This window comes from Zalophus californianus, chromosome 3 (assembly GCF_009762305.2).
Source record: "Zalophus californianus isolate mZalCal1 chromosome 3, mZalCal1.pri.v2, whole genome shotgun sequence".
Lineage (NCBI taxonomy): Eukaryota > Metazoa > Chordata > Mammalia > Carnivora > Otariidae > Zalophus > Zalophus californianus.
The window spans coordinates 164,856,500-164,876,741 of NC_045597.1; the positions used below are offsets into that span (position 1 = coordinate 164,856,500).

At 40.3% G+C, this 20,242-nt stretch overlaps 1 protein-coding gene across 15 annotated transcripts in view; it reads left to right on the plus strand.

Moving 5' to 3' along the window:
* The window catches only part of PARD3B (par-3 family cell polarity regulator beta), a 1,014,396-nt gene that overhangs the window by 706,026 nt on the left and 288,128 nt on the right, over nt 1-20,242 (plus strand). For all 15 annotated transcript variants that reach the window (XR_003519077.1, XM_027589187.1, XM_027589179.1 and 12 more), the window contains 2 exons: nt 13,740-13,946; nt 14,663-14,900. Coding sequence is in view for 14 of the 15 variants with exons in the window: in XM_027589187.1 (XP_027444988.1) it covers nt 13,740-13,946; nt 14,663-14,900 (445 nt within the window). In the remaining variant the exon portion in view is untranslated. The remainder of the gene's footprint in view (nt 1-13,739; nt 13,947-14,662; nt 14,901-20,242) is intronic.

The window sequence follows — 20,242 nt, forward strand, 5'->3', positions numbered from 1 at the left end:
ACATACTCATACAACACAAACCCTCCTGCAGAAACAGACACCTCCTCCCTGTGAGGCAGCTCCATCTCCTCCCACATGTGAGGCCTCTGTTGAGTAGCCGTGGGAATGCAATGGGAAGAACAGGCCCTTATGAGTGATATTAAGTTTATTCATAACTTTAAAATCCAAAGCAATGTATTTAATTAGTGCAATTGCAGATAGGTTATTTGAACCCTTGGTTAACCATAGCAAGAATTCATTTTATTCTGCTTTCAAAAGCCATTCTATTTTTGCAAAGTGTATAGGAATTAGTTGTATGTCTACAGTTGGTAGAAATGATCTGGCAAATGGTCCCCTCTTCACAGAGGAGTCAGGGGCCAAGATGAGAAGATCAGTTTGATACAATCTTCTCTGTTGGGGAATTTATCTCTTGTAAAACCCAACCAGTAACAGACTAGAACATGCTCGCTTATAGACTAACATGAGGGGCCTGCTCTGATCAGCTCTGATCAGCTCTGTACTTAAGATCTCTTCACCATTATAGCCAAGGAACAACCTTCCCTGTTGCTCAAGTGTCTGTCTGACCTGAGGAGAAACAACTGGTGTTGTTGGTATAGAGATGAAACATTAGAGGATAGGGTATTAAGTCAACTCTTTAGGTAACAGTTGAAAATACCAATTTCAAACTGGCTTTTGCAAGGAGATAATTTGTTGACTCAGGCAACTGAAAAGTTCAGAGGAGCATCTACATAAAGACAAGGCTGGATCTAGGGTCTCGGTGTCAACAATGCTCTTTCTCACAGTTCTGGTTCCTCTCATTGGACTTCATTTTCATGGAAAAGCAAGATGGCTATCAGCAGCTCCAGGCTTATCTCCCCAGCAACCCTGGTAGCAAAGAAGATGACTTTTTCCTGGTTGCTCTACCAGGGTTAGTTCTAATTAGCTGTGTGTGGACCAACAGCCTATCCCTGAACCAACGAGGGGATGAAATTTACTGATAAGTTAGGCCTGGGTCATAGGCACACTTTCGGGTGAAAGTGGGGGGAGCATAGTAAAACCTCCCCCCAAAAAACAGGATACTCATTCCATCAGGAATGGTGAATGCTGGGTAGAAAAAAAAAATGAATGTCAATACCAGGGGTGGGTAAAATGGGCAGATCAGGATAGCTGGCAAGTTGTGATAGTCTTCCTGTTGTTCTTCCATGAGCTTCCCTGAGATGGAATATAGCACTATCTCCATTACTCTGAAATTTCACTACAATCTGAGAAGAATTTCAGCACAAGAAAGATTGATCATAGACTTCCCAGAGGGGAAGTTATTAATGGAAATGCCACCTTCTTGTAACCTTGTTTCCTGCTGGCGGGGGCTCCTCAGGCTGATATACCTCATGCTGGAAATTCCAGCATGTTGTCAGATTTCACAACAACATTAAGTGGGACTTCCTTTTCATATTTGCCACCTCATTTATTTTGTGTGCCCCCATGTTATTAGTTTTACTGTCCATTAATCATTATATATTACAAAATATAATAAAGTGTGCTTAAGAGGAGATAGCATTGGGTCTGGCTGCAGCAATCACAGCTTAGCCATGCCAGTAGGAAGCTTAAGGGTGGCAGGCGGTGCCCCTGTCCTACCCATTCACAGAGACACATCCAGGAGCACCTCTTGCCTCCCAAGAAGACGAGACCACGTTTCTTCAGCCTTTCCCAGTTGGTCAGAGAAAAGTCTAGGGCAAGTAGCTCCATTCACTGTAAGGAAAGATGACTAACCATACTAAAAATGTTTTAGAGGAAATTGCTTCACAAAGGCCTGAAGTTGGAATTGTTAAAAGGATGAAAGTAAAGACCAAGATACTTTATTTGCAGTGGGTTCCATTACCGTATAATACAGCAGTCTTTCTTCTCCTTAATTTATCCTATATATTTCTTCCGTGTTCTCTTTTCTCAAAATACCAATATTACCAAGCCATTCTGCTGGTGAAAAACTTTTAAAGGATTCCCGTTGCCCCCTGCTGCAGTCTCACATTTTCAGCCAGATTTCGTATCTTACTTTACATCTACTTATTTTCCACCAATCCCCAATACAGTCACTTTCCCTTACCGGTCACTCTATCCATCCTATATCCCTACCACCAAAGCGACGTGTCAGGTTTTTCCTCATGCTTTTCCTCCTTTGTGGAGCTCCTGCTCACCTCCTACTTTTCCTGCCTGTGTCTGATCTGTCTTCAAGGACGAGTCTTGCTTTGTTCATGTAGCCTTATCCAGTGACCGAAGATCAGGGTGCTTTATCCTCTCTGGACTTTCACGTGTCCACACTGCTCTAGCCCAGAACTACGCTATATGTCAGCATCCTTGGCCCTATAGTCTTCAGCACTGTCTATTGCCCCGTGACCCCAAAAGTCTATGACACTTCCTGGCTTGTCATTTTGTTGATGGTGTAATGGGTTGGTCTGGGGGAGAAGAGTCACCCAGCTCTTCACTTGGCCCAGACATGGGTATTCCCAGCAAGTGATTTTAGAATTTGGTTTCTTTATGGAAAATACCTCTGTAAGAAACAAGGCTTTTGGGCTATTGAAAGAAGTGAAGGGTGTAGAAGATGATTTGAAAAGTGATGAAAAGTCTTAAACAATACAAAAAATAAGTAGTTTTGAATGAAGAGTGAAAAGTCAAAGCTAATGATGCCCCAGGCCCATGATATATGGCTATGGAAACAGAAATCCTCTCGGCATTCTGTTGGTTGTAAAGAAATCCTCCTAATGAGTGTAAACATTACTCATAAAAGAAGACATATGGTACAAACTAATGTTTCCTGAATACTTATATGTGCCAGGCATCATGTTTGAGCTCGGTATCAGATAGTCCCCCTAACTACCCAGTGAAGAAGGTGCAATCATTATCTCTGTGTTACAGATTTTACAAATTTGTCATCATAGCAAATTGTAAAAATCTGTAACAAATTTACAAATGAGGAAATTGAGTCACGGAGGGGCGAGAGCATCAGAGGTAACACCGTGAGTTTAGAATGGAACTGGGAAATGAACCTAAGCGGTCTTTCGCCAGAACCGGTGCTTGTTATAGCTATTGCTCTAAAGAGTAAATTATTACTGGATGCCAAAAAAGCAGTTAATTAGTGGAGTGAAGAGAAAACATGGCGCCCATTGGAAATACCACTCCCAAAGAAGCCAGGAATCAAACATTTTTATTTTCTAAGCTTTGGGGATCTATGTATATCCTCAGATGGATATATTCCCTCACAAATGGGAAGGGACTCCTAGTCATTATCTGGTGTTATCACTGTGTGTGTGTTCATCTTTGTTCAGCACATGGATTATAACACCTTGGAGGAAAATAGGTACCTTATCTTTTATTTTGAGTCTTCAAAAAGAGTGGGAGGAGCTTAATTCCTGGGTTGTCAAAGTAAAGAAAGCCTTACAGAGCATCCGAATGGCTTTGCCAAGTCAAAAGGCCAACATTTCTTTGTCAGCAAACTCAGGGAATTTTAAAAGGAAGTGGAAGAGAATTGAGTTGAGTGGTGGTTCTGAGATTTACATGAGATACAGTACTGAGGTACCACCTCTCAAGAATGGTTCTCAAGTCATCAGGGAAAGGAAAATCATAAAATATTATTGAAAATCACCCAAATTCACCTTAAAGTACAGAATTCAAAATTACCTGCAACAGATAGCTGTTTCTTCAGTCAAGCATCAGATGAAGTGATCGGCTTGGGTTAAAGCATGGGGACCCATAGAAGATAGAAATCTTGAAACTCAAGAATGACCCTTCCTATGATAGGATGCTTATGACATAAGCAGCAAGCAGAGACCGTCACCTCATACCTGTTACAATGGCTGTTAGCAAAAAGACAAGAGATAACAAGCGCTAGCAAGGTGGTGGGAAAAAGGGAACCTTGTGAACTGTTGGTGGGAGTGTAAATTGGTACAGCCATTATGGAAAACAGTATGGAGGTTCTTCAGAAAATTAAAAATAGAGCTACTGTGTGATCCAGCAATCCCACTTATGGGTGTCTATCTGAAGGAAATGAAATCACTATTTTGAAGAGTATCTGCACTCCTGTGTTCATTGCAGCGTTATTCACAACGGCCAACACATGGAAACAACCCATGTGACCATCAGTGAATGAACAGATCAAGAAAATGCAGTATATGTACATGAAGGAAGTATTATCCTGCCATAAAAAAAGATAGAAATCCTGCCATTTTCAACAACATGGATGGACCTTGAAGGCATTATGCTAAGTTAAAATAAGTCAGAGAAAGGCAAATATTATATGATCTCATTTATATGTGGAATCGTAAAAAGCTAAATTCACAGAAACAGAGAGCAGAATGGTGGTTGCCAGGACCTTAGTGATGGGGGAAATGTGGAACGTTGGCCAAAGGGTACAAACTTCTAATTATAAGATGATTAACTTCTGGGAATCTAGGTGCAGCATGGAAACTATAGTTAAGAATTCTGTATTATATAGTTGAAAGTTGCTAAGAGAATAGATCTTAAATGTTCTCACCACACACACCAAAAAATGGTAATGATGTGAGGTGATAACTAACCTTCGTGTGGTAATCATTTGATGATATGTATGTGTATCAAGTCATCGTTTGCACCCCTTAAACTTCCACAATGTTATGTATCCATTATATCTCAATTAAAAAGAATGTAATGTTTACCCAGGGTAAAAAGTAAAAGCAGAGACTCACAGGAAACAGTTCATTTCTCCAAACTCCTGCCCTTTCTGAGATGCATTCATTCTAGAGCCTACTCTCCCTGAGATGGATGGTGAGTGAAATTACTCCCATTACATAAGTTATTTTGTTCTGCCCGCCCACCCTCCTTCTTCATTTGAGCTCTCTCTGGACATGAATGTACAAGTGAATTTGGGTAAGTTCAATGGTGTATGATGCGCTCTCATGTTGTATAGGAAAGAACTTTGTAAATTATAAAGCAACAAGCAAGTGTCTGTTACTATTATACTTAGCCTCTGTTACCTCTAGGACCAAGCACAGTTCTGAGCCATAAAACATATTCCGTAAACACTCATTGATAGCTGACTTAATTTTGGCTCGACACTTTAACATTAGATTGAAATCTTGCTTCAAATATATCCATAGAGAGATTGTTATTCATATTCACACCAAACCAAAAAACATACTTTCTGTCAGTTCTATAAATAACTCAGTAACTGAGAATTGAAGTGTTATCTTTCTTTTAAGTACAGTCAGCTATCAAAAGGGTAAAGCAAAAGTGCAAAAATAATATTTGACCCTAAAAAATACAGGTACTAAATTTACATAACATCATGTAAAAACATCTTTGTGCGTCTTCATCCAAGAAATCAATCGGTTTGAACTTTTAGTTATGCTAATGGTTTTAAAGAGACTTATTAGAATTCTTTCTGTTATACTTTATTTTGAGAGTACTATAGTATACAACCACATAGGGCATAAACCACTCAACAATCAAAAGCATTAGAAAGATGTGCTGCTGAAGCAAGCCAGACAGAGTGGTAAAAAGAAAGGGTGGGGTGGCGAGTAGAATCACAGAAGTACTTTGTATTCAGAGTGAAAGCCTGTTCCCAGGGTATACAAGAAGGATCTGGAAGACAAATAAAGGTGTTCTTGGCAGTGGGTAAAAACAAGACTAAAGTGCACTCAAGGAGATAGAAATGGCGGAAAAGGTTAATATTACAGAGAGAGAAGTTAAGCAAAGGGAATGACTAGTATAAAAAGAAAGGCAAAACATAGAGAAGATGAATGAATAATTATGGATAGGGCAGAAATTATTAAACCCTTGAAAGTGACACCAAAGAACCTAAGGGCTGGATTAACAAAGAACAAGACACTGTGTGAGCGCTTTGAGGAAGTAACGCAACTCTGAGGTGTGTTTCTCCCAATAAAATTTGGTTCCCCCTCACAGCCCTGGAGAAAAGGGGCATCCACGTGCTGTAACCACCCTTTGCCTTCACCTTCATTTATCCCTACAACAAATATTTATGTAGTACGTCCCTGTGCTGAGGATACCAAGTCAACAGGACTAAGAAAATGATAGGTGGCATTTATCGATCCTCTTGATCCTGTTTCACAGGTGGAAAAACTTGCTACTTTAGACAGTTTATTGGACTCTCAAACAAGTCTTTTTTTCCCCCAGTTAAATAATTAAAGTTGTTTTGTTTTGTTTCCTCTAAGTAGCTATATTCCCTTTTGGAGACCAGTGCTATTTATCCAATTTTTAAATTCATTATTATCTTGGATGCCAATTGTGAGTTGTTGTTATTGTTGTTTTTAATTAGGTAAGAGTTTTCCTAATAAGCTAGTTAAGAGGGCAAGCAAAAGATCACAACAAACCGGCTTTTGGGAATGGGTTTGTCTGAGTTCTTCAGTTGCCTTAAAAGAATCTGCCCGGAAATATGGTTATATATACATATTTTTAAATAATTTTCCCATTACTGGCTCAGCCAGTTAAGCATCTGCCTTTGGCTCAGATCATGAGCCCAGCGTCCCGGGATCGAGTCCCACACTGGGCTCCTTGCTCAGCAGGGAGTCTGCTTCTCCCTCTGCATGCCCTCCCCCTGCTTGTGTTCTCTCTCTCTGACAAATAAATAAAATCTTTAATAAATAAATAAGTACATAAATAAATAATTTACCCATTAAATTGAACCAGGAAATATTTCCTTACCCACAAAATAGACAATAAATGGAAAAAAGTGTCACAAGAATGATTTTGGTGCAATAAATTCACAGTTCTTTACATTTATTGCACATAATTTGAGTCCAGGAAAGGAACCAAAATTGGGCAAAAGATTTCGACTTTCCGTTTATCAAAGAAGGAACTTTTAGTAACAATTAGCTTGTGTAACAACACTTGGCAGAGATTTGAAGACTATGGGAGGGCCATGCCCACACTCATCATCAAAGCAGTGTGTTGTATTTGTTCACCTAATCTTCCCATATTTTCTCTAGATATTTTCACTTTAAAATAGACAATGTTTGGAGACAGAGGAGGAGAGATTATGCAAATGTATGAATCTTAATGGGAAGTTCATTATTGAACATTTGACGTGAATTTCAAGAAATGATAAAAGACCCTGGGATTTACGAGACTTAAAAGAAAAATCTCTGCTCCTGGAGAACTTGGAAATTGCCAGTAAAAGAACTGAGACCCATTTGACAGCAGATAATGTATAAACCAGATTACGTTATGCCCTATGGTAATGAATAGGAAACGGGGCACAGTGATAAGCTTAGAATGATGATCAATATTTGGAATACTGAGATAGGCAAGAAGGTAATTAGGCCCATTATGGACACAGTTAGCACAGATAACATAATTTAGGAAATTATACATTTGGATATTATGGGGACCTTTTTTTCTAGTCTAATGGATTTGCAATGATATCTATTAAAGCACATAAGACATTTTGCCTCTAGGGAAACTACTAAAAAAATAAAATATACAAAATTTTCAGTTAAGTGTAATCTAAAATAAAAAGACAAAGCGGGATATATTGGAGAATAAAGTGGTGTTGTGACTTCCTACTTGGAATTTATAATAGTTTTTCATTCAAAGAGTTTTAAGGCTATTAATTTCACATCACAACTCCCCATGAAGCAAGTAAAGCGTTTCTATTGTATTTGCCCAAGTTCATTGCTCATAATACAGCAATGCCAAATTGGTAATGAAAGCAAGCTATCTTGCCGAATTCCCGGCCTTCTTAAGTTTCATGCTGTGACCCCTGAATAGCATTGCAGTCATTTTAATCTCCAGTTTACTACTGGGCACAATTCCTTTATTTTAGAGGGAGGAGCACTAACTTAATTAATTTTCACTAAGTGCCTTGAGGGCCATTGACGTTATTGAAATGTGCAAATTAATACATTATTTATTCTTAATTTATCATAAGTATTTATTAATTATAAAGCTCTAGCTGGGAGAAAAACTTGCCACATATCTGAAAGTGAATACCTTCCCCAAAATAATTCCTTATGTTCTAATAAGAATGTATTGGAAGCAATTTCATCAATAATGGAAGATCCAATTACTGTTTTTCTGGATTAAGGCATTCTTTTATTGCAAGATTTTAATGCTAGAACGGGAAGTTCAAATATTGCCAATGAAATCTCAGACTAATTAAATGATTATAGCCTTAAGGAAAGGGCAACCGAGACTCCACTCTCAGTCTTCCCAGTGATAGTCTCTAGGTGCAGTGAACAGATGGGTACATATACCCTATTTCAAAAGAAAAAAAAAGTAAGGAGTTGTTTGAAAAAAATCAGTTCAACTTTTGAATAAAAAAGAAATGATGCTATTTCTTCAGGAAGCCTTTTTCAACTTTTTGCAGAAGGGATGGTTGTAGTTAAGAATGCGATGGTGGAGGGGCACCTGAGTGGTGCAGTAGCTAAGCATCCGACTCTTGGTTTTGGCTCAGGCCTAATCTCAGAATCGTGGGATCGAGCCCCACGTGGGGCTCCACACTTCGCATAGTCAGCTTGATTTCTCTCTCCCTCGTCCTCTGCCCCTCTCCCTGCTCGTGAGCACGTGCGCGCGCACTCTCTCTCAAATAAATAAGTATAACTTAAAAAAAAAAAAAAGAATGCAATGGTGGACTCAACCAACTAAATTGGGCTAGGCTTTCACTTATTCAGATGTATAGAGGTGACACAAAAGTATAGTGACAGTAATTATCACCACTGCTTTATGAGCATAGACTATGCGGCAGTTACTCTTCCATGCTGGTCCTACCCTCATTTTACACATAAGGAAACTGAAGCACAGAGGGGTTAATAACTCGGGAAATAAGCGGCAGAGTGGAGTTTGTTGGGATGTTTCACAGCTTCCCCTCTTAATCATTCACTATTAATGATACTCTACACTTTTATTCTCTATTATCTGAATCACCTGCCTGTAGGGAACCAACAGCAGTTTGCAGCCATGGGGCAGGAATCTAAGACTGAGTCAGGGAAACTGAGGTCCACATCCAGACAATCCTCCAGGAAGGACTTTCTGTTTTGTGATACATTGACATGGGACTTTCTACCTAGAAGGTGGAGGCAATGGTTTCTAAGGGTGTGAAGGATCGATTCTGTTGACCTAGACAGTAGCTCTCTGTTTTATGAGACCACCTCTTTCATGCCCATTTCTCACATGGAGAAGTCTTTAGTCCTTTAAATCTTTAGTCTTGTTGTGTGCATCCATTCTCTTCATAACAATGTATTTCTCTGGATGACAGGGAGTAGTAGGTATGTCTGAGGGTTGGTGAACCAAAAGACGTGGATCCTGAAATTTCCCTCTACTCTTTGTGGGGAAGACTTCTGGTACTCAGTCAAGCGAGTCCTTCCTTCATCTGGGAACAGATGAATCTTTGAAAGTGCTATAACATCTTTTAAAAAAATGTCACTGATATCTCCTTATGAGGCTTTTATTTTAAGGAAAAATTTGGCACATGGAACTTTGAGAATATTTTTATTATATGATGTTGAGAATCATTTTTATCATGTAAGATCCCTCTTTTAGCACCCTTGATAACTATTATATCATTTGTTTAAAGAAGTTTGTGTATGTCAAGTTCGTGTTTCTGATGGGAAGATGAGTTTATCTGGATCTTAGAGAACATGGTCACTGGATGTAGAAGTCGTAAGTTAAAAAAAAATAAAGCTTTACTAGTAAAGTTTGAAAGAAGATTTATTCCTTGGCATAGGCAAGTAAGTGAGGTTGGCCTGGAAATCACTGAACAATCATATTAAGATTAGTTCTGTAGATGCTCAAAATGGGACAAGTAAATGCTCAAATTTGGACACAGTCCACCCACCCTGAGAATGACAACGCATGGTATTCATAGATCACTCTCTCAGACAATTGCTTAAAATCAGCCACAGCCAATATCACATCAACTGCCAAGGAAAATGTGAGGAGTCATCATAGTTTGGGATGACTTCAATGGGATAGAGTGACTGAGGTTTTGAATTTGATTAATTACTTTACATTATCCCTTCAGAGAGACCTCTATTTTTAATGGGAGCCTAGAAAAAATATAATTTGTGTAAATGGTTAGGCTGACAATAGACAGTGAATCTTCCCATTCTAAAAGCTACAGAGTTTCCTAGGTAATGTCAACCTAAGTTTGAATTGGTGAGGGTAAGACTAAGAGAAGAGGGATTGAATGTGCCCCTTTATTGTGCTCTGTACAATCTTTACCTTGTAGGGTACTTCATTCTAAGTGTTTTGTTGGAATTTAGTGCTGATCCCCATCGACTGATAAAATAATCCCTCCCATAACCAGTAACACGACCTTGTCCTTCTATCGGAAGCCCTGGGACACCTACAGGAGATGTGGAACCCTGGTCAAGGCCCACATCAGAGTCTTCTTTCACTTGGAACTTCAGTTCGGTGCCCCTGTGAATCCTTGCAGAGGCTTTCCTGATTTCAGATTTTCCTCTCTCATATCAGCCTGCCACTAGCTACATCCTGTTGACTCCCCAGGAATAAATATAAACATTTTTTCCAAGCCTGAAGACCCCTGGGTTCACATTCACAACCTAGAACTCAACTAATTTTGCTTTTAATTTTACCATGTACTACATCCAATACAGCTAGGTGGTAATTTTGGCCAATGTCAGTTGATGCTTCTAATTTGTGGCTTCTATTTATTTTTGTAAAGTGAATTAATTGCTGGCTCTATTAATCCAGCAAATCCATGAATCCTTAATGTTCAGTTTGCTTAGAATGAGTAACAATGTATTTGTTCCTTCTCAAATACGACTTCTTGCTGAGCTTTAGATGAGCTCCTCTTAGATAGCGTGCCTTATATCTTGGATGATTTATTCACTTTCATGTTCCCTAGAATTTATTGCAAAAGGATGACAAGAATACTTGCAGTTTGGGCTCTAATCTAATCTCCTGAATGGCAATTAATAAATAAAAATGGTTACTATTGTTGACAGAGAACTAAGCTTTCTCAGATAGTGTTCTTCATCTTCTTGTTTTCACCAAACTTCATGTCAGATGTCCTAGCGGTTGATGGTGTAAAACATTTTCTGTAAACTCCAAAGCTTTTACTGTTGCTTCAATACCCCAAACCTCTATGTTGCCTTTTGTTTTCTTGTCAGAAACAATCTTATCCAATTTCTGTTTCTTCAACTTACCTTCTTTCCTGAGAATATTAGAAGTATGCCTCTTTGTGGATTTAGTAGTAACATAGTCTCAGTGTTTGTGACTTGCAAGTGGCATCTGAAATTTGTCCCTGAAATTTCTTGTAATTTTTTTTCGCTTAATCTCATCTCTGTTGCGTTGATCAAAGATACACTGTCACCTACAAAATGCAGTGTTTATTGTCATCATGTGTATTGTTCAAAGTGCAAAATTGCCTCCTGTAAGTTAATGATGAAACTAGAATTATAGCAACATCTGATCTTTGTAGTTTGCCTGTTTGGCCAGTCTTATCAGGACTAATCTAAGACTAATGCTTTTCTGGGGATGAGGACACGGTGGGCCAGTTTAAGTAGCTTGACTCATTAGAGTCATCAAGTAGAGGGCAGAGGCCAAGTTTATCTTTAGGCAGTACAGAACAGAAATGCTGGAATGAGGCTGCCTGAGGACATTCCCGGTTCTGATACAGAGTGAGTGTGTAATTTTATACCAGTATTTCTCTGTTCTGTTTGTGAGTTCTGTCATCTCTAAAATGGGGTTAACAATAATAACTGTTAGGATTACAGTAAGGTAATACAGGTAAAGCACTTAGAACAGGACGAAGCATGCCATGCAATGTTAGCTACTAGAATTATTGTCATTATTCTGACTACTTTTAACATATTTAGAACATATGGAAAAGAGGCATTGAGTAAGGTAGTTTATGTATGTAATCCTTAGTATGTACTCCATCTGTAGCTATTGAAAAACTGCAAAGTAATTTATTCCCAGAAATGCAAATTTAGCTTCCAAGTAGTAATAACCTCCTTCTCAACTGGAGAGGATCATGAGATTTCGCCCTGGTAGAAAGGGGGCCTGATAGAATTCCTTCCATCTTTAAAATAATCTTTGTGCTGCTGGTATTTAGAGAGCCTAATCCTGCTGTAGACAACTGGAAGCCTGGCTGTGGCTGGGAATGGAGGTCGCGGCATGGGGGAAGGGGACAGCTACATGGCCAAACAGTGCTAGTAAAAAATATTACATATCGATGGGTGCCTGGGTGGCTCAGTCGTTAAGCATCATGATCCCAGGGTCCTGGGATCGAGCCCCACATCGGGTTCCCTGCTCAGCGGGAAGCCTGCTTCTCCCTCTCCCACTCCCCCTGCTTGTGTTCCCTCTCTCGCTGTGTCTGTCTCTGTCTAATAAATAAATAAAATCTTTAAAAATATATATATATTATATATCGGAGAACAAATTACTAAAATTCACTTGTTTTTTTTTTTCTTTTTGGAATTATATATTTCATTTAAAAATTACCCCTTTTCTAGATACCCAAATAGAAATACAATTTGGAACAATAAGCATTGACACAGAAAAGTTGTTTACTTTCTTGCTTTGCTTTATTTATTTATTGACTAAATGAATTGCATTCATGATACAGTAATAGCCACTAGAGTAAAGTGTTTAATCATAAAAATTATAATCACTTCAATGTTGATTTCTATGCATAGTATGTTACTCAATAATCATAAAAATAGTCATGGAAATAGTAAAAGCTACAATGTAGGGGCACCTGGGTGCCTCAGTCAGTTAAGCACCTGACTCTTGATTTCAGTTCAGGTCATGATCTCAAGGTCATGAGATCAAGCCCTAGATTGGACTCCACAATCAGTGGGGAGTCTGCTTGAGATTCTCTCTCTCCATCTACCCCTCTCCCCCCAATGCTTTCCCTCTCTCTCTCTCTCTAAAAAAATAAATCTTAAAAAAAAAAAAAAAAGCTACATGGCACCTGGGTGGCTGAGTTGGTTAAGTGGCTGCCTTCAGCTCAGGTCATGATCCCAGGGTCCTGGGATAGAGCGCTACATCAGGCTCCCTGCCCCGTGGGGAGTCTGCTTCTCCCTCTGCCCCTCCCCCATGCTCGTGCTCTCTCTCATGCTCTCTCACTCTCAAATAAATAAATAAAATCTTAAAAAAGAAATTAAATTAAATTAATTATTTTTTAAAAAGCTACAACGTGGGGCACCTGGGTGCTCAGTCGTTAAGCGTCTGCCTTCGGCTCAGGTCATGATTGGTATCGAGCCCCGCATTGGGCGCCCTTCTCGGCAGGAAGCCTGCTTCTCCCTCTCTCACTCCCCCTGCTTGTGTTCCCTCTCTCGCTGTGTTTCTCTCTGTCAAATAAATAAAATCTTAAAAAAAAAATAAAAAAATAAAAAGCTACAACGTAGGGAACACTTGGGGTGGGCACTGTGAGAGAAGCCCTCATCATATTAGATGCCCTGTGTGTGTGTATGCATGTACAATTTCTATAGACTGCTAGAAACTTTCAAATTCATATATATCTGTGTATGTGTGCATATACACACAGGCATATTTATTTAATATGTTATCTTTTTTAAATCTTAACCACAACTTTACAAAAAAGGAAACCAAGACTCCAAGAACTCAAACCACTCGTTCAAAGTCACAAAAAGTTGGCAAAACTGGGGTCGAACCCCAAACCCTACTCACTCAACACCCCCTTTTTTAAGATGCCCAAACAAACTTTTTTGGAACAACAGACTTTTCCACTACCCCACACCGTGCCTCATTAGGGAAAGGGTGACATTTTGCCCTTTCTTTTCCAGAATCTCCAAGCAAAGATTTCGGTCCAACCCTGGGTTTGAAAAAGTCCAGTTCCTTGGAGAGTCTCCAGACTGCAGTTGCTGAGGTCAGGAAGAACGAACTTCCCTTCCACAGGCCCCGGCCGCACATGGTTCGCGGCCGAGGCTGCAACGAGAGTTTCCGGGCAGCCATTGACAAATCCTATGACGGACCCGAAGAGCTAGAAGCTGGTAGGACAAAGTGCTTCCTTACCCACGTTCTTCATTTTATTATCATCTGCGAATCATAGGCAAGGATGTGTGCTTAACGACAAAGAAAAATGATTTAAGGATCACAATTAAATTTTTGATATTAAAAGTAATTCATTCTCCTGATATGTTTTGCCCTTTGGCTTAACGAACATGGAATTGGCTAACACAATATGCAATTTATCTGACAGTGCAAACTGTCAAAGAAATGTTCTCCTTCACTTTCCTACAAGGACGGGTAGGAGCACTAAGTATGCATTTCCTGACATTCTTTTTTCGAGTCATTAGAAGCAGCCTCAACCTGAGGACTGACTGCATTAATTGGGTAGAAGCAGTTGGGTTACATGTGTCCTCAGAAACCTCTCCTGGAAATAAACTCGCCCTGTTTGTTTGCCAGCATATGGGCTTTCGGAGCCGATCGAGGCTCCCAAGCTGGCTTTCATAGATATTCGTGTTTTGCCATGTATCAAACCTTTTATACCACCGGCTGAACCACCCATTGCTCCCTCCTCCCAACAGCAAACCTTACCTGAAGTATCCAGATTTAGGCAGTTGTCTCTTCAAAGGGTACAAGTAGCTGCGTGGAAGGGTAGAACTCTGGAGTGCTTTATTCATTCCTGTATTTTACAATTAACTTTTCTTGATCTACTAACAGTGAGTGCCTCTGACCACACGTATTGATTTTTCTCTCCGTACAGACCGTCTGTCTGATAAGAGCTCTCACTCTGGCCAAGGAGCTCTGAATTGTGAATCTGCCCCTCAGGGCAACTCGGAGCTGGAGGATGCGGAACAGAAAGCCAGGAAAATCAAAAAACCCAAAGAGAAGGAGAAGAAGAAGGAAAAGGGCAAACTGAAAGTCAAGGAGAAAAAGCTGAAAGAAGAAAATGAAGACCCAGAGAGGAAAATCAAGAAGAAAGGATTCGGTGCCATGCTGAGGTATGGGCATGCTAGGAAGGCCCAGCGGGCTTTGTCTTGCTTTTTGGTTTCTCCTGGTGAAATCACTCCTCTGTGTGTAGCCAGAAAACAATAGCAAGCTTTCCCTCCTTTTTAGCTAAATGCGTAAAAATCTCAACTGTGAAGGCGCCTGTTCCTTTCCTGCAGAAGCAGAAGGAGCCTTCCTGGGTGGCTCCCAAGGCTCCTGGAGATCCCAGAAGGCTGTGATCAGTTTGCCGCAAACGGAAGGCTAACGCCAGGTAGAGGCATGGGTAGTGCTCGGCCCTTGGTACCGAAGCATTATGCGCGTGAATTAAATGTATCTTCCATCAGTGTAGGGAAAGCAAGAGGTGAGGGAGTCCCCAACCATCGCGTCTACAACACCCCCGTGTGAGTTAGAGAAGACAGAGTAGATGGACCTCACTCAGCCGCCCCGTAATTGGAGGTGCATGCATGGCCAGGCCTGTGAGCACCTGCAGAAGCTGGGAGAGGTCGGCGGGGATGTCCCTGGGTCTGGAATCAGACAACCCCGTTCTCAGTCTGGGACCCTCCACATCTGAGCTGCCAGGCTTCATGTGTTGCTTAACTTCCTGAGCCTTCCTGTCTTCACTTTCAAAGTGAGGCTAGCGGACCTGCTCTCCTGACTCAGTGGGGTTGTGAGACAAGATTTCAGATGCAGCCAGCCCATCCATTTGGCATATCCCCTCAGGGCACAATCAGAAACCAACTTTGTCTCTTCTCCTAAAGCTAATTCCAAATGTGCTTTGTTGATGCTGAAGTGGTGCCCCAACCAGCTTGGCATGTTCAGATTTCTCCAGGGCAGAGTCGAGCCCTGTTCTGTGCCTCCCCAGCTCTAGAGCCATGTGCCAAACCCAAGCTTTCATGCACGGGAAAGGGAGGGGGCCAGTGAATGTCTGCAAGTCTCAAGCAAACAGGGAGGATGACTGTCTCCTTTCATACAATTGCCTTCAAATTCTCTCAGGTGTAATCTTGCAGCCTGCTTGCTTATTTTGTTGGGGGCAAGAGGGGAAGCACCCCTTTCCCATTACTTTCTTTACTCCTACAACTTTGCATCACAAAAAATCACTCTCTCAGTCTCTGCCCTTCTTTTTTTCCAGGGACTGAAGGTGAGGGATGGGAGGTGATGGTGGTTACCTCTTATTCAACTCTTAGGAGATATCTCTCTTAAGAATACTGGGTGGCATTTGTCATCAGATGTCTTCAGTTTGGGATTTTTTTTAAAAAAATTTATTTACTTGTTTATTTATTTTAGAAAGAGAGAGAAAGCACATTAAGTGTGAGAGGGGGAGGGAGTCTCAAGCAGACCCCTCCCTGAGCATGGAGCCTGAAGTGGGGCTCATTCTCACAATCCTGAGATCATGACCTAAGCCAAATCCAAGAGTTGGACGCTTAACCGACTGACCCACCCAGGTGCCCCAAGTTTAGGATTTTCAACTGAAATTCCAGACAGAAACAGAAAGTTCTATTCCATATCTGTTATTCATATATAACATATGAATATAAATATAATATGTTATTATATATAAATATGGAAAGTGAGAGAGAGAGAGAGAGACCTTGAAACTGCAAAATCACATTTAGTCAACACAGATAATATTGATTCCAGTAAGACAAATCTCTCAATAGATGTTGGTTTGTTTTTCCTGGTGGTCTCTATAGACTCTGTCTTCCCATTTGATATTTTGAATGTTAAACTTGCCCTTTTTCTAGGTAATCATTATGATTGCCAGAATTTGTGGGCTGTGCTTTAACCATCCTGATAATAATGACACACACAATCCAAATATATAGATGAGAATTGCCTTTGAATTTATGGAAGTCAGAGGTTAACAGTGCAGGCTCTGCACGTGAAATGCTAAATTCAATCCCAGCTCTTCTGGTTATCTATCTAGGTAGCATTTGGCACACTATTTAATCTCTGTACCTCAGTTTCCTCATCTGAAAAAATGGGAATAATAATAGAAAATACCATTATTATGAGAATTACATTTGTTTAGTTACATGTAACACGCTTATAAAACAGCACCCGGCAAGAAATACACACTAAATAGATGTTAATTATTGTGGTAAGCAGAATAAGGGCCCCCTAAAGATGTCCATATCTCAATTCCTGGGACCTGTGAATATGTCATGTAACATGACAAAGGAGAACTACAGTGCAGATGGAATTAAGGTTGCTGATAGGCTGACCTTAAGATAGAGGTGATCATCCTGGATTTCCCCCCCATGGCCCAAAGTAATCATGAGAAGCCTTAAAAGTGGAAGAGGGAGGTGTGACTGTGGAAGAAAGGTGCAGAGAAATGCAATGTTGCCGGCTTTGAGATGGAGGGAGGTGGCCATGAGCCAAGGAATGAGGGCAGCCTCTAGAAGTTAGAAAGCACAGAGGAGTGGATTCTGTCTGGAGAGCCTCTAGAAGAGAACCCAGCCTGCCAAATCCTTAACTTCAGCCCATTTCTGTTGTTTCAGCCACTAAGTTTACAGTACTTTTTTTTTTTTTTACAGCATCAGTAGAAAACTAACATAGTTGTTATAATCACTAGTACTACTTCTACAATATCGTAGTAATGTATAAGGAAACAATTTCCTCTTTAAGGTGTTAAAGGAAAAAAAAGCCATGAAGATTTAACTAGAGTAGTCTATAAATATAAAAACTATTAGAGCTGGATGGGGTGGCTGGGTGATAGACATTGGGGAGGGTATGTGTTATGGTGAGCACTGTGAATTGTGCAAGACTGTTGAATCACAGATCTGTACCTCTGAAACAAATAATGCAATATATGTTAAGAAAAAAAGAAGAAGAAGAAGAAGATAGCAGGAGGGGAAGAATGAAGCGGGGGAAATCGGAGGGGGAGACGAACCATGAGAGATGATGGACTCTGAAAAACAAACTGAGGGTTCTAGAGGGGAGGGGGTGGGGAGATGGGTTAGCCTGGTGATGGGTATTAAAGAGGGCACGTTCTGCGTGGAGCACTGGGTGCTATGCAAAACAATGAGTCATGGAACACTACATCAAAAACTAATGATGTGATGTATGGTGATTAACATAACAATAAAAAATTAAAAAAAAAACTATTAGAGCTTCACATATCCCATTTTCTAGAATATTGCCTTCACTTTACAGTTTGTTTCAGATGACTTGATGTGGTAGGTTCATGCTCTGTTGCCCTTAATATAGAGCAGGCTATTCCTTTTGTTGTCCAATATAGGCTGTATTTGCCTGTGGTGGAAAGAACAGGTTCTAGATCCTTTAGCCATCTAGCAACTCCGTTTTGTTTCCTTCTACTGTTTTAGCAAAATTAAGATCTGAAAGGTGGTGTTTGATTTTATCTCCTGTGTAAAAATAGCAACTGTTGCCCATAGCCTTTTGCATCTGAGCTTGTGAGCATATTGGAGTTGCTGCTGCATGCACATTTTCAACAACAAAGAACCCAAAAGCTCTTACCATTAGCCAGCAGATTTTGCTTTAATTCTCGTCTGTTGCTCAGATGCTGTTGACTTAGTTTCTTTCTTATTTAAAAAAGATTGATTGATTTAAGGTTCTCTAGGAAGTAGATGTGTGGCTTAAATATGTATTATTTTTTTCCATTATCTGCGTTTCACAGCCCACTCCCCTGTCATGGAGCTTTAATGCAGCTTGTGCCATGGGCAGTGGCACCTGGCCAAGGGCATGAGCGGAGACCAGAGTCGTCTCCCTCTCCTCACCACACCATGCGTCGTGGAAGTGCGAATGTGTTAGCAGTGGCTTTGCTCTGGCTTGTAAAAAGCTAAGTGTTGTGTGCTTTTCTGATATTAGCCGGTCCATTCATGTTAATTTGTAGTCATACAGGTTAGCTCATTAGTTAATTTGACCTCCTCCTGATCCTTTTGAAAAAATTATGGGGATCTCGTTAATTCATATCTTTAAATGTGCGTTGTGGTTCCAGTATGCTTAATGCTTTGCTGATTTCAGAATTACATCCTCGTAGATTCACCTGTGGCTCTGACACAAGCCATGAATTATTATGGAAAAATATGCAAGTCAAGAACCTACCAACTTTGTTAGTTTCCCTGAATCCTCTGTTTACCTGCCTTTGAAAGAGGACATTAGGGGATCAAGATGCTTACATTTTTTCCTCATGTGTTTGGCTTTCCTTAGGGCTTGTACTCTTCATGGCGCTAGCGGGTAGAAACAATGCTTGTGGCTCCTGGCAGCCAAAGGGTGAAGCTCAGACCCCCTCAGTAGAGAAGCCAATTGCTATCAGCCCTCGGCCACTTTCCTGGGGTCTAGCAGATCTTTTTTAAGCACTGAAGAGAAATACCCTTTGGCTAACGAAATCTTGCCCTGTCTAGAGCAGAAAGCCCAGCATTAAGCCCCTGATTTCTTAATTGTTTAGTAACCATGTGGATCTTTACATTCTCTAAACTGAATTCTGTCCCAGGTCTGTGTTTAAAATCTATTCCTTTATATCGTATTTGCTGTTGTTCCCTTTTGATATTATAGGCCACTCACTTCAAAGACCTTTGAATTATCAACTTGTGCTGGACTCTGAATGGAAAACCTTGATGTTGATCAAGTACCTTTTCTATACCCTTTGTGTGCTTTGGTACCTAAAGGAATTGTGCCTATTAAATTCCTTTTTAATGGATTAACAAATAATAAAGTGCTACACCTGCCAATAGAAAACTTCATCTGTTTTAAAAATTTGTCTGCCCATAGTCATTGATTAATAACCTATGCCGAATGCTTACTCTTTGCCAAGCACCCTCCTAATTAGACTTCATTTATTCCACGTTATTTATTGAATGCTTATTTTGCATCAGGCATTGTTCTAGACCCCCAGCATACAGCAATGAAGTCCTTGCTTTTATAAGTTTTTGTTTTTGGTTTTTTTTTTTGGTCTTAAAAAAGGAAGGGAAACTCAAAGACTTTCGAATTTCTTTTGGTGATTTTAAAACCAAACAAGCAAACTATCACATAAACATGTTAACTCCTCGTAGCAGTGGATTTCCCAGGGAGAGGTGGGACATTGGCCTCAGCTACCTCTGAGACAAAGCACTACCTTGTCAACTTGAGGGAATCAATAGTTTATCTTGGTGCTGGGCAAGACATGCAGGCGGCAGCTCTCGTGTAATTTGCGTCCCAGTGACGAGGAGAGAACAAACACTAACTCAAAACGACTGAGATTATTTCGGACTCTAGTAGGTGTTATGAAGAAGGTGAAGTCAGAAGGGATGGTGTCTTCTTCCCCACAGGGACTAATTGCCTAACAGACTGTGCCTCTGCCCAGGCTACACTTAATGTCAGCAGATGCGTTATCAGAACCTAGCATGCTGTGGTACTAATG